This window comes from Macaca thibetana, chromosome 1 (assembly GCF_024542745.1).
Source record: "Macaca thibetana thibetana isolate TM-01 chromosome 1, ASM2454274v1, whole genome shotgun sequence".
NCBI classification, from domain to species: Eukaryota; Metazoa; Chordata; class Mammalia; order Primates; family Cercopithecidae; genus Macaca; species Macaca thibetana.
Genome location: NC_065578.1, coordinates 188779188 through 188793056, shown reverse-complemented (window position 1 = coordinate 188793056; position 13869 = coordinate 188779188). Strand labels below are relative to the sequence as shown.

At 33.9% G+C, this 13869-nt stretch overlaps 3 protein-coding genes across 11 annotated transcripts in view; all 3 read left to right on the top strand.

The window, feature by feature from the left end:
- Positions 1–13869, top strand: part of CACYBP (calcyclin binding protein) — a 753822-nt gene that overhangs the window by 222573 nt on the left and 517380 nt on the right. The window lies entirely within an intron of this gene.
- RABGAP1L (RAB GTPase activating protein 1 like) overlaps positions 1–13869 on the top strand; it is a 790617-nt gene that overhangs the window by 275334 nt on the left and 501414 nt on the right. The gene's annotated exons all lie outside the window — the stretch shown is intronic.
- GPR52 (G protein-coupled receptor 52) overlaps positions 1–13869 on the top strand; it is a 65971-nt gene that overhangs the window by 39645 nt on the left and 12457 nt on the right. Inside the window, exon 1 of the mRNA XM_050767261.1 lies at positions 1–13869. This exon is cut by the window's left edge and continues 39645 nt beyond it. Within this exon, the coding sequence (XP_050623218.1) occupies positions 1–504 (504 nt within the window). The 3' untranslated portion in view covers positions 505–13869.

The following is a 13869-nucleotide window of genomic DNA, read 5'->3' as shown; positions in this document are numbered from 1 at the left end:
ACCTCTTGGCTCACTAGTGCCTATTTTACTGGCTTTATTGTTTGTTTACTTTATGCTCCTGCTGCCTTTGTTGTCTGCTTCACTTACTTCCACATTTTCAAAATTTGCCGTCAGCACACCAAAGAGATAAATGACCGAAGAGCCCGATTCCCTAGCCATGAGGTAGATTCTTCCAGAGAGACTGGACACAGCCCTGACCGTCGCTACGCCATGGTTTTGTTTAGGATAACCAGTGTATTTTATATGCTGTGGCTCCCCTATATAATTTACTTTCTTCTAGAAAGCTCCCGGGTCTTGGATAATCCAACTCTGTCCTTCTTAACAACCTGGCTTGCAATAAGTAATAGTTTTTGTAACTGTGTAATATACAGCCTCTCCAACAGCGTTTTCCGGCTAGGCCTCCGAAGACTGTCTGAGACAATGTGCACATCCTGTATGTGTGTGAAGGATCAGGAAGCACAAGACCCCAAACCTAGGAAACGGGCTAATTCTTGCTCCATTTGAAGAGAGCTACATAGTAAATCAAATGTAATCTGACAGTGGTTTTGGAACATATTCTAGATTCATCTGGAAATTTGCCATCAGAGAAATATTTACTTGAATAGTTGACTATAAAATGAAGTATGAGACTAAAGGTTTCTCTTTTTTTTTCTTTTTCATGGAAGAAACTAAAGGGAAGGATGTATAGAGGGTTATCTCATGAAATAATTACAGCATGTGAGTATTTGTGTGCAGTAATAGGAAAAATTAAGCACTGAGATGAAAAATAATATCTCAAATCTTCTGCAGGACATGAGCAAGCTCCTTGGCTTGGCGTTTCTGTCTTTCTGTCTGACTGTACCATGCCTCTGTCTTTCTCACTTTGTCTGTTTCTCTCACTCTTTGTGGAAGTTATTACTTACATAAATTACCCTTTATAGAAAAATGCTACATATTATATATGTGGCAAAGTATAATTTTTGCATCAAAGTGTACCTTTAATCACACTAATCTACAATCCATAAGTGATCTCTTCATGGAGGATGCACAGTAAGCATTGCATTTTATTACTTGCCAAACAACCCCTTTGCTTGTGTTTCTAGAATCTTCTCTGCAGCACAATTTTTCTGCTACAAACAAATAGAAACACTATTTTTGTTTCTTCTGGGTGAAATGACATTTGCTATTCCCCCTTTTCCTAACAGTCTCCTGTTTTTTTTTTTTTTTTTTTTTTTTTTGTCTCTTTTTCTTGATCTGCATCCATTGCTACCTTACTTTAGAAGTGTCTTAGCTATTGAAAGAATCTACTGTATAAAGCATCCATAATGTTAAATAATGTATTTCTTCCAGCAAAGCAATCTGGTAGCTTATAAAATATTTTTAATGGCTTTTTGAAACATTTTTATCTGGTTCCTTTTAAATTAGTTCATCTGCTTAAAAGTGATGTCTTTTTTTGCTATAGTAAAGCTTTGTTTTTCTTTAAGAAACCCACTAGTAATTCTAATGCAAATGCAGGATACTCACCTAGCAGTGAGGCATTACTCTTAAGGGTACTTAGAATGCCCTTTTAAAAAATAAGTAAATAAAATAAAACATGAATCTTTTTTGTGTTAGGTCTACGATAGCTTACTGTTGTGTCCACTAGTCAGTCATTTGTGTGATATGCGTTTGCACATATTATATTTTTTACAGCAAAGAAAATGTAAATTATGTTATCTGTGCCTAATGTTTTCTTAGCAAAATATATAGATCAATGTTGTTTAAGTTGTCAACATTGGAAAAAGTATATATAAAAACTTATTTTAAGAGAAAAATACTTTTGTGTAACTGTTATTTAGATATTTATATTAGACAAAGCTGCATTTTTAGTGCTGCTGATAATATAATATACTTAATTATCAAATACAGGTAAGAGCCGACAGTATTTTCTTTTGTAATGATCTGTTTTCAAATGCAGAGATTAACTTATTTTTTTGCGTGCTACATGGGATTGTGTAATAAATTATCAGGGGTTTAGATATAGCAAAGTAGCATTTTGGGGAATTAGTGAAGCAGGTATGAGCAGTAAAACATCTAAATATTACTTTTTTACCATAAGTTTCTTGCCTGAAAGATATTTTAAAATTTATATCAAACTACTGAGTATTTTTCTTCTCAGCATTTTTGATTTCTTTGTTTTATGAAATGCATTTAATAAAATGTGCCTATGACTCTTCAAATTAGAAGCCAACCATGTTTGCACCCTGGTGGTTTGGCTTCAAAGGTCTTTTAGTAGAAATGTTGTCATTTTATTGAGGTTGTTCTGAACCCCTGTATATTTTTAAACGTGTAAGAAAAATTTAAAGAATAAAACAATATTCTATATATCAAAATCAGACTTTGCCTCAGTTTAATAAAACACTTAGGACAAGAATTTACTTTTTTGGGAATCAAAAAATAATTGTTTTATACTTCTGTAGCTTGGGTTTATATTTATTCTTGTCCCCTGTTTGCCAGTGGCATCTTGGTTTAAATGTGCCTTTTAAATTCAGACCAGTTCAAGGAAAACATAAAGTTCAAGGAAATATAGTACTGCTAACATTCCAGATATCACCTATAAAATCTTCAAAATTATACATATTATTTGGTAATCGTATCTTAATTTCTTTAAGGAATAAATATAGTTAAAAAAGACCCTGTGGATTCTGTGTACAGAAAGCCTGAGGCCACGCTTACTATGTTTTATCCTTATTATGTGCCAGGCTCACTGTTCAGTTTTACATGTGTTATACATTTAATCCTCACTACAGCCTCTTGAGATAATAGTTATTATTCCCACTCCAAAGATAAGGAAAGAAAGAAAAATGATTATTCGTCAGTTAACTAGTCAATGGCAGAGGTTCCCGCCCATCCAGTAGGCCTGGGCCAAAGCCTGCCTACTTCACCAGTAGGCTACACTGCTTTCATTTCAAAAGCCTTTAAATTTTTGTACCTCTGTCTATACCTTTTCCCTACAATATTTCTCTGAGTTTTATTTCTTTTTTTCTCATCATAAGTCTTTTGCTTGAGTTATTTTCTTGTCTTGTGATCTTTTTCTTTGATCTTAAAAGTTTCTTTTATTAAAACAGCAATCTGATAAGCTCAAACTTACCAGTTTAGTCTGTAATCAAACTGAAATTCTTAATATTACTTTGGTTTACTTTTGTTATTTCCCTTGAATAACTTTTTGAAATCTCTATCAATTTCTTTTTGAAAAAAAATTGTTTTGAAGAGGAAGAGTAGAAAAGAAAGGCTTTATCATAGGCTGAAAGAGGCTGAATGAGGCAAGTTCTAAGTTTAGTTTTTAAATTTACTATAGTTTTTATATACAACTGTAGGGCAAACCACTTAACTTTCTTTTGTCATATTTAATGTGTTTTTATAATAAGATAATACTTATTTTGAAACCTCTCTTTTTAGGTAATGTGTTTTAAGAATAGGAAGCATAACCATTTTTCTCATCATTGTATTGTATTTTGTGGTAATTATCCGGCTTGGTTGTAAAAGACAGCCCAAAAATAATGCATTCTGTGTTCTCTTTCCTAAGGGTTCTATTATTTGCATAGCTGTTTCTAGAGTTATAGAGTGTTGGAAAGCTTCATAATTTACACTATTAGTATATGAAACTTGGGCTGAGATCCAGGCCCTCATAAACTACTTGGCCTTAGGTAAGATACCAAATGCTCTAAAACCTTAGTTTTGGCATTGATTAAAAAATATTAAGTCAGAGACTTGTAGCTCCCTGTTCAGCTGAATTTGAGAACTAAATGAAAATTTGTAGTATGTGTGCCCAGCACAGCACCTGGCACAAAAAAAATGTTCAGAATATGGTAGCTGCTGTTTTTGTTTGTTTGTTTGTTTTTTGTTTGTTTGTTTGAGGCAGAGTCTTACTCTGTTGCCCAGGCTGGAGGGCAGTGATGCGATCTCAGCTCACTGCAAGCTCTGCCTCCTGGGTTCACGCCATTCTCCTGCCTCAGCCTCCTGAGTAGCTGGGACTACAGGCGCCCGCCACCACACCCGGCTAATTTTTTGTATTTTTAATAGAGACGGAGTTTCACCGTGTTAGCCAGGATGGTCTCGATTTCCTGACCTCGTGATCCGCCCGTCTCGGCCTCCCAAAGTGCTGGGATTACAGGCGTAAGCCACTGTACCTGGCCTGTAGCTGCTGTTTTATTATCTTTGTGGGTGCCATATTTATTAACATCACAACTTAAAGGTCACTAATCCCAATTCAAACAGAAATAATCCATTGAGCATTAGGGTTTTCTAAGATAACATTTCTTTTTGTAAATTGATTTAAACTCAAATTTTGGGTTAAACTCAGATATTTCAAGTGTATTTCTGAAAGCTCATTTCCCAGGAATGGTTATTCATGAACACATCGTTTGAGATTAAAGATATCCAGCAAGCGGATGTTGAGATGAGACAGTCAGGCATGATTCAGAGGTTAACCTACCTCTTACTTTATTACACTAAATACGCTTAAACATTTTGTTCTCATTAGGGAAGTAATAATAGGAAGGATTATCCAGGGATGTCTTGTCATTTGTCTTTGCACTTTAATTTTCCTTATTTATTAAAATGGGATTTGAAGTATTTTGTCATGTATCTATTTCTTGGGAGAAACAATGATTAATAAGCTGATTTGCTCCATAGATACCATAAATTATGTGAATTTAAAGATAAACGAAGTTGCCTTAAAGGACCTTTCCTCTTTTCCTCCCTACCCTAGAAGGTAATCATTAGATGTGAAAAAGATACAATTATATAATAAGTAGATAAAAAAGATTTAGATGTGAGAAATCTGCTGGTATAACATTCTGAGCATAGATAGTATCATGTATGTGCAGGTAGGGCCATTTTGGTGCATAGGAGCATGTATGTGTTACTGAGTCAGTGCTATACTCGATGTGTAGGTTCCAAAAGATGCTCTTTTCCTTGAGCAGAACTGTATCTTAGATTAAGAGAGATATGTAGAAAGTGGTACATCCTGTAACCAAATATATAGATATTGAGGAAAACAAAATGGCTAGAATAGAAAAACCAGTTCCCATTTTATGATTTCTCATAAATGGAAGTTTGATTCAGTGTTAGTCTTGCTCTGTATTTTAAAATATTAATAACTTTTCTTAGTAGTAAAAGTGTTTTTTAAAATATTAACATGATGTAATTAAGTTTTTCCTTCATGACTATTTTGTTTTAATATTTTACAATGAGCATTGGTAAAATTTCTTTTATAATCAGGAGAATTAATATTTGGTTTAAAAGAATGCTGAAAGCTGGGTGTGGTGGCTCACGCCTGTAATCCTAGCACTTTGGGAGGCCAAGGTGGGCGGATCACAAGGTCAGGAGATTGAAGCCATCCCTGCCAAAATCGTGAAATCCCGTCTCTACTAATACAAAAATTAGTTGGGTGTGGTGACATGCACCTGTAGTCCCAGATACTTGGGAGGTTGAGCCAGGAGAATCACTTGAACGCAGGAGGTGGAGGTTGCAGTGAACTAAGATCGCACCACTGCACTCCAGCCTGGCGACAAAGCGAGATTCCTTCTCGGTCGGGGGTGGGGGAAGAAGAAGAATGCTGAATATTTAAAAAATATTTTAACATTTCATGAAACAGCTTATGTTGATGCTACAAATAACACTATCCAATAATGTCTCAATATTGTCTTATAAAGATAGGCTATATAGTTTTTCTGAGTTCTGTAATATTTGTTATTTCAGGTAGATTTTTCCGATAAACTTGACAACCTTCTCCTTGCAATAGTAGATGTTCTTGACTTATTTTTGTTTTAATGTGAACAGTTTGAGGTATTACTTGATGAATCCGAAATGGTTCTCAATCACTGTAGGATTTTCTTTCTTTCTTTTTTTCTTTTTGAGACAGATTCTCGCTCTGTTTCCCAGGCTGGAGTGCAGTGGCGCTATCTCTGCTCCCTGAGAGCTCTGCCTCCCGGGTTCACGCCATTCTCCTGCCTCAGTCTCCCGAGTAGCTGGGACTACAGGCGCCCACCACCACTCCCAGCTAATTTTTTGTATTTTTAGTAGAAACGGGGTTCTACCTTGTTAGCCAGGATGGTCTCGATCTCCTGACCTCGTGATCTGCCCGCCTTGGCCTCCCAAAGTGCTGGGATTGCAGGCATGAGCGACTGCACTAGGCCCACAGTAGGATTTTTAAATGCATCATTGATGGCACCTTTCTGCATTTTTCACATCTTTAAACAACAAAAAGATGGCCCTGCATTAGGAAATAGGCTCTAGCTGGTACGTTACCTGCATTTCCTACATAGGCAGAATTCTCCAAAGAACATATTTATAATTTTTAAGGGTAACTTTTATTCTGCTTTTATGTATGACTTTCTACAAAGGTGAAGAAAATAACAGTAATAAATTTAGCTGGAGTCTGTTATATCTGATAAATATTTAACACGAAAGGCACATATCACCACCTTCATTATGGTAAATGGAGCCGAATTAGTTTTTGAGATTCTAAAATTCTAAGGTTTAAAGTGATAAATATCAGGAAACATAGTACATAATAATAGAATTCATGAAATGAAAATAATTTGCAAAAATTTGAAAACTTCCAAAAATGATACTTTAAACAAAAGAAATACCTATCATTGACTTAAACATTTGACCCCAGTTTTATTTTATTTTCTACTTAAGCAATTGTAAATAAGGTTGATGCCAGTTAAAAAATGGCAAAATATATATTATAAATGCAATTATTTTAATTGCAAGGCACAAACAAGGTACAGAGTTGTACGACCTGTTCTTTAAAATTTTTAAATTTATTTTTGAATAAAATGTGGATTGTAGCAAGATATGTGCAGTAATTTTGTCTGAGATTATACATGACACAAAGAATGTTTTTGTACATACTCTGTGAAGTATAGCTTTAAGACGTTTACTTATGTTATTAATCGAGTTTGAAGTTTAATATAATTATTAGTGGATGGCACATTTTTATACAAATAACCTCTTCACAATTATTCATTTACTTTTTCAGGAACTGTATAATTAAAAATGCTAAATTGGTAAGAAATTATTGGAAAATGCTGCAAGTTGAAATTTGGAAATGCTTATAATGCTTTTGAAAATATATAATGCTCTTGACATTATAAGCGAGGTGTATTATAAAAGCTTCTGTGAGTAAACACTATCTCATTTCACATATAGAAATCTGACATAAGATTTTAAGTGACCCTAACAAGATCATGTCGTTTGACAAAGATACTACTGACCACATGTTTTGTGTGACAATAATGTTGCCTGTGATAAAGTTCTTGAATAATGTATTTATAGATGACTGGTAATAGAGTGACCTGATCTTTCTTTCTTGAGAAGAAAATGAAGACTTACTTATTTGATATAGAAGAAATTCTATGTGAAATTTTTTCTTTTAATTCGTGACGCAGGAAAAATTATTTTAAAATTAACTTTATGTTGGAGATGTGATTTTTGATATCATAGAAATTTTTGATATGATGTATTATCAGCCTTGATTGGTGTTTTAATATTTCTTAAAACAGTTTTTTATTTATAGAGGGTAACAAAAAATTTACTTCTCCTTTTGAAAACACAGCAGTCATCTACTGAATACATTGAGATATGTAGAATAAATTGAACAGTGTTCGCTGTGTATTCTAAAAACTATAACCTTAAAGATGAAGACATCATGTACCCTAGAACTTAAAGTATAATAATAAAAGATGAAGACATCAAAATCACATTATATTAATGTACCTACTTTTGGAAAGTACTGATTTCATAGTCATGTATTTTATGTTTTGAATTTTTTTTGGTAATAGATTTGCAATGTTGTTGAGTCATTATAGGTTGGATTTTTCTCAAGCATTATGATGGAAAAGATTTTGATTTTTCAGGCTATAGTGCTTTTGTATGTTTGTAATCTAAAATATCAGTCATGGAATCAGTGATTAGTTTGAATTAGTGATATATTAAATAAAGCCTTTTAAATAAATAATTCAGTTTTATTTCAATGAAATAAATGTAGTTACAGAAAAATTAAAGGGACTCAAATTAGGCAAACACAAGATTGCCTTGTAAATGTCCTTAGAGGAAATCTTTAAGTAGTTTCTAGTGTCTGTATCAGTTGAATAAAAATGAGTTCCATTGAGTTATTTGAAAAGTTTATTTTCTTAAATATGTAAAATTTCCATAACAATTTTATAGCTACTTAATTTATGTTACTTATTTAAAGAGTTTGCAGGATGAATCATTGCAAAGTCCAAATTTGGATTTTAATCTGAATTAACCAGATATTTTTGCATTTCAAATTAACAAGTTAGTTCAGTAAATATTTATCGATTATGCTATGTTAAGGGCATACATTGTGGTTCTATAATAGTCTTGGATTCTTAAGAGTAACTCATTGAATTGTGTGAATCCAATAAGCAGGAAGATTAATTTCTAGAATTTGAGGGAGAGATTGCAGAAAAGTCATAGGAACTATGTAATACATTGTAGCATTAGAGGGATTAATGCACTTTACAATATGAATTGGCTTCAATATTTAGCCATGTGTTTGGATGTTATAGTTCTAAAGGATACCACAGGATATTTGAGACGTTATTAAAGTGAAAGGAGAGGAAATGTTCAGTGTTCAGTTTAGTACAAAAGTGTTGTGGGGAGAAATACGCCATAACTTTGGAATGCAGTGTAAGAAAAAGAAAATATCCTTTATGTGAATTATATCTGATTAGAGTAAAATCATCACTTTAGGTATAAATTATAAACTGTGAGATTAGGACGGGAATATTAACATGGGCAGAAGTAGCTTGAGGAATTGCACATAGGACATGTTATACCAACTCAGGCATCGTCTTTTTTTTTTTTTTGAGATGGAGTCTTGCTTTGTCACCCAGACTAGAGAGTGATCACCAGTGTCACCCAGGCAGTGGAGTAATCTTGGCTCACTGCAGTATCCACCTCCCGGGTTCAAGTGATTCTCCTGCCTCAGCCTCCCAAGTAGCTGGGACTACAGGTGTGCACCACCACACCCAGCTGATTTTTGTATTTGTAGTAGAGACTGGGTTTCACCATGTTGGCCGGGCTGGTCTCAAACTCCTGAACTCAAGTGATCCACCTGCCCTGGTCTTCAAGTGATGGGACTACAGGTGTGAGCCACCATGCCTGGCTTCAGGCATCTTCTTAGACCACTTTTTCTAGAGTTGTTTTCCTAATATTTGTCTTGTGATTACAAGTGAATGTCACTATATACAGGCTATTATGACAGGCAGGTTTTAACTTCTCTGTCAGTCAAGTTAATCATATTATGTAGGCCTAATATTTTTTGAATAATAGAATCACTCATTCTTTCATTTAAGTATTTATCAGGTTGTTACTGTGTGCAGGGGACTATTCTTAATGCTACGTAAGATAAGGAAATTTCTTAAGTAAAACAGATTTTCAGTTCTCCAAGAGCACTTAGGCTGCAAGGGGCTATATGGACTTTATATGGATAACTATAGGGCAAGATAGGAGTTGACAAATTATAGTCCACTGACTGTTGTAGATACAATTTTACTGGACCATAGCAGCGCTCATTCATTTATATATTACCTGTGGGTGCTTTTGTGCTACAATGGTAGAGAGTAGTTGTGATGGAGATGTTACATCCTACAAAGCCTAAATATTTACTGTCTGGCCCTTTACAGAAAAAAATTTGCTGACCCCCTGGTATGAGACATTATAATGCCTTTTGTATGCTACTCGCAATAGAATGTTGTGCTTTTATGTTTGCTAAAGGATCTCATACAAAGGAGTGATTTCAACCTGATTCAGTCAGGCATCAGGAAAATTTCTAGCATAGGAGTAAAAACCTAGATATTGATTCCTCCTCTATGATTCCAGTGGTTTGTCAGTTGTATATCTGTCTGTAAATGAAACACAGATCTACTTTTTCTAATTAGTTCTTACTATTATATAATTAGTCTCAGGTAAAGTTCTTTGCATATCAAACTTAGTGTCTAGTTTCTTAACTACTAATATAGCATAATCATATTTTACTTTTAAGCATGGAGTCAGTAATAATTAACATTGGATGTAGTCTTCAAACTTCAGAAGCATTTGTTAAACTTCTCATCAATAAATGATAATCTCGTAGTCTAAAAGAGTCAATTTACTTATAAGTAAGCATGCCTTTTTTGTAGTACTCTGATAGGCAGTAAAACAAAAAACTACAAAACAGAAGATCTAGCTGTATAAGAGCCAAATTTACATGCAACTCTAAAACATATACGACTTAAGAGAATTTATAATTCAGCACCAATGTGTGACATTTTTAATAGGCTCTTAATAATATATAAGTTAGAAGATAAATGGATATAGTCCTACACTTGGCTAAGATGTATTGCAGTGCTAGGAGTTTTATGTTTTTTGTCATTGTCAACTAATGAATGAAAATACAAAGCAATTTTAAATGAGCCACGATTTATATTTACACAAAATTAAGCCGTTTTAAAAATCTTGATGTTTCAGTTAAATCACAGGTATTTGATACATTATTTAATAATATTTGCCTTGGCAGTACTATTGTTTTAAACTATTAATAATCCATTGGGAAGTTTTGGTTTTCTTCAAGTTTAGTAAATCAGTAAGAAAATGAATAAACAATCTTGATGTTTTTCTTGAAAATACAGTTCACTGAGTCTGTTAGAATAAAGGAAACGCTTACACAGTTGTCTGTCGTTGTCTGTGTGGGATTGGTTCCAGGACATCCCAGGGATACCAAAATCCACAGATGCTCAAGTCCCTTTTGTAAAATCGTATACTATAACCTACACACACCCTCCCGTATACTTTAAATTATCTTTGAATTACTTATAATATCTAATACAATGTAAATGCAATATAATTAGTTGTATTATTTAGGGAATAGTGACAAGAAATGTACAAATACATTTCAAGTACATATACAAGTCTGTATATGTTGAACACAGATGCAGCCATGCATTTTTTTCCCCTGAATATTTTCAAGCAGTGGTTGGTTGAACCTATGAACATATAGGACTGACTGTATATGCTTTTATGCTTTCAGTACTGTTTAAAGTCATTGAGATAGTAGAGCCATCATTATAACCCACTCAGTAATGTTTATTGTATGTTTTCCCAAACAAATGAATAGAATAATTTTATGTAAAATTGTGTATTAAAAGATTGTAAATGGTCAGGTTTCCATTAGTTTGATTTTGAGAGAAATAATTCAGAGAATCATTAGGTCCTTCTGCCTTTTTCAGAACAATCAATGGACTGAAGGGTCTTAAGAGAAGACCTCAGGGATTTCTTATAGAGATAATTTGAGTGACAAAGTATTGTTTCCACTTTTTTATATACCCACCAGCTTGCCCTTCCATAATTGGTACCTTTTAATTTCTGACAATGTTGTAAAAGGATGAGTTATAGCAAATCACTATTAAGTTATCTCAAATGTTTCTAATTCTCATCCCTTCCACATAATTAACTTCCTTTTATTCCTCCTCATTCATTTTAGTTAGTTTTATTTTTAATTGTCAAAGAAATATTTGCTCATAAAGGAAATTTAGGGAATGTTTAAAATGATAAAAAGAGACTAAATTACACATAGTTCTCTTACCCAGGTATGATGATAATGACAGTTGATTTTGGTTTTCTTTTCTTCCATTTCCCCCCTATGGATTAGGGCTTTTTCTAAAGGATTTTTAAATGTGGGTATTTATAACTTAAATGTTTTTCCATATTATTGCATATTGTTTATGAACATTTTTATAAATTAGGCCTTTCCACATTTAGTATTATTTTCTTAACTTTTAAGGGAGAAATACTGAAGCAAACAGTATGAAGGTATTTTACGATTATTTATATATATTGCCAAATTGGTTTCCCAAAGGAGTGATCCAGTTTATCTTCACACTAATAATGTATCAAACTATGATGATTCATTGCAAACTTGCTAGCAGCAATTCCACATTAATAAATAAATTAAAGGAATTTGATTTTTTACTTATTTCTTCCCAGTCCCTATAGGGAATTTGTTTACTTCTTTGCAATTTTTTTTTCTTCCCTACACAAAACATATAGGTAGGTAGGTAGGTGGGTAGGTAGGTAGATGGATGGATGGATGGACGGATGGATGAACTAGGATGGATCTGCTGAGCCTCTTTTAAACCAAATTGTCTCAATTTATGTATTCCAGAAGTCTTTAAGCTCAGATAATCTTCTCACTATTGTTATCTCACCATTTACTTTGTGCTGCTGCTGCTTTGTTGTTTAAGGCTGTGCGTTATTTTAAGAACACTGAATTCTGTCAATGCTGTTCTCCCATTATTACTGCTATCTTCAGCATTGTCTGTTTCATTGTATTGTGTGTGCCACACAGTCATGTAGATAATGGGTTTGAGAAAGGTTTCAAAATTTTTTTCTATTCTTCTGCCTTTGTTGCAGTGATATCTCTACCGGCCTTTCAAGGTAGGGGAGGATATTTTCCTAAGAAAATTTTGAGGCCTGTGTCCTTGGAGAGTTTGTGAACATGAAGATTTCAGTAGTTAAGCGCTGACCCCAGGCCTGGTATTGATACTTAGGATTTCCCTAACCTGCAGAACCATGGGAATAGTATCTACAGTGGTAGAGCCATGGTAAGCAAATCAGCTTTCACATTAGAAAAGTCACGCTTGGTGTGGTTGTCTAACAAGCAAGCATGCTTGCAGGTCCGTACTGTTTCTCTTCATTATGTCTTTTACATCTCTCTGGTTCCTCAGAGTGCTTTGTATATAGTGGCTACTGAATTATTTGTTGAGCCGAGTACAGAGTGCTCTGTATATAGTAAGTCATCTATTTCTTGAGCCGAATTGAATTTGTTAGGGTTAACAGTATTTCTTGGGTCTCTTCCAGTAGTTCTTTCATCTCCAACTCACTTGGGGATGTGGTTGGACTGAAGATTACATCAAGATTCTTTTCCCCAGTGCTTTGCTGTTACCGACTGGGGAAGCTATGGAAAAGAATATTTTGGGAGAGTGGAATGATGATTTAATATACCTATCTTTTAATATAGCTTCCCACTTTAATTGAATTTTTCCTTCCAAAATGGACATTCAGTGGACTTGTAGGCTCTTCTTGAATATGTGTCTTAAAGGGGGGTGAATGCACTTTGGGGTAGCTCAGGCTTTTTCCATAATGTTTATTTATATTCAGCTGAAATGAATACATTTTTGGCTTTTTCCCATTGTGATTATATAGGAAGAATGAGAATTTTTGTTTTACCCAAGAACCTTCTATATACCTTAGTAGAACCATTGTTTCTGTCCAGGCTTCTCCTGGTCTTGAACCATTCTCGTAAAATATGGTTTTGAAACTCATCACCAACTTTTCCCTGAATATGCTCTGATAATACTTCTTTTAATGGTGCTCAGAGCTGAATAAAATGTTACATGCGTGATAGGACTAGTAACAGATGAGAGCGAGACTATCGTTTTCCCTTGATTTATATAACTATTCTGCGATTTACTCAGGCCAGAAATAAGTTATATATTTTTAGTAGTTACATTTTGTCCTTTAATTTATTGAGTTTATTTTCAATAAATCCATGTCTGCTTTACACCTGCTTAATTTATATTCCTTCTCCGTATACGTACAATGGTTTTCGTTTTTTAAAACTAATTTTACATTGTTATTTCCCTTCAACTTCATCTTGTTAGAGTTGGCTCAGTTTTTCCAGCATTTCTGAAACCTTTGTTCCGTTTCTAATACAGTCATTAAACTTTTGACTTCTGCAAATATGATATACTTTTTTTTTTCAACTTTTATTGTAGGTTAAGGGGCTACATGTGCAAGTTTATTACTTGGGGAAATGTCAAGACACTGTGCTTTGAG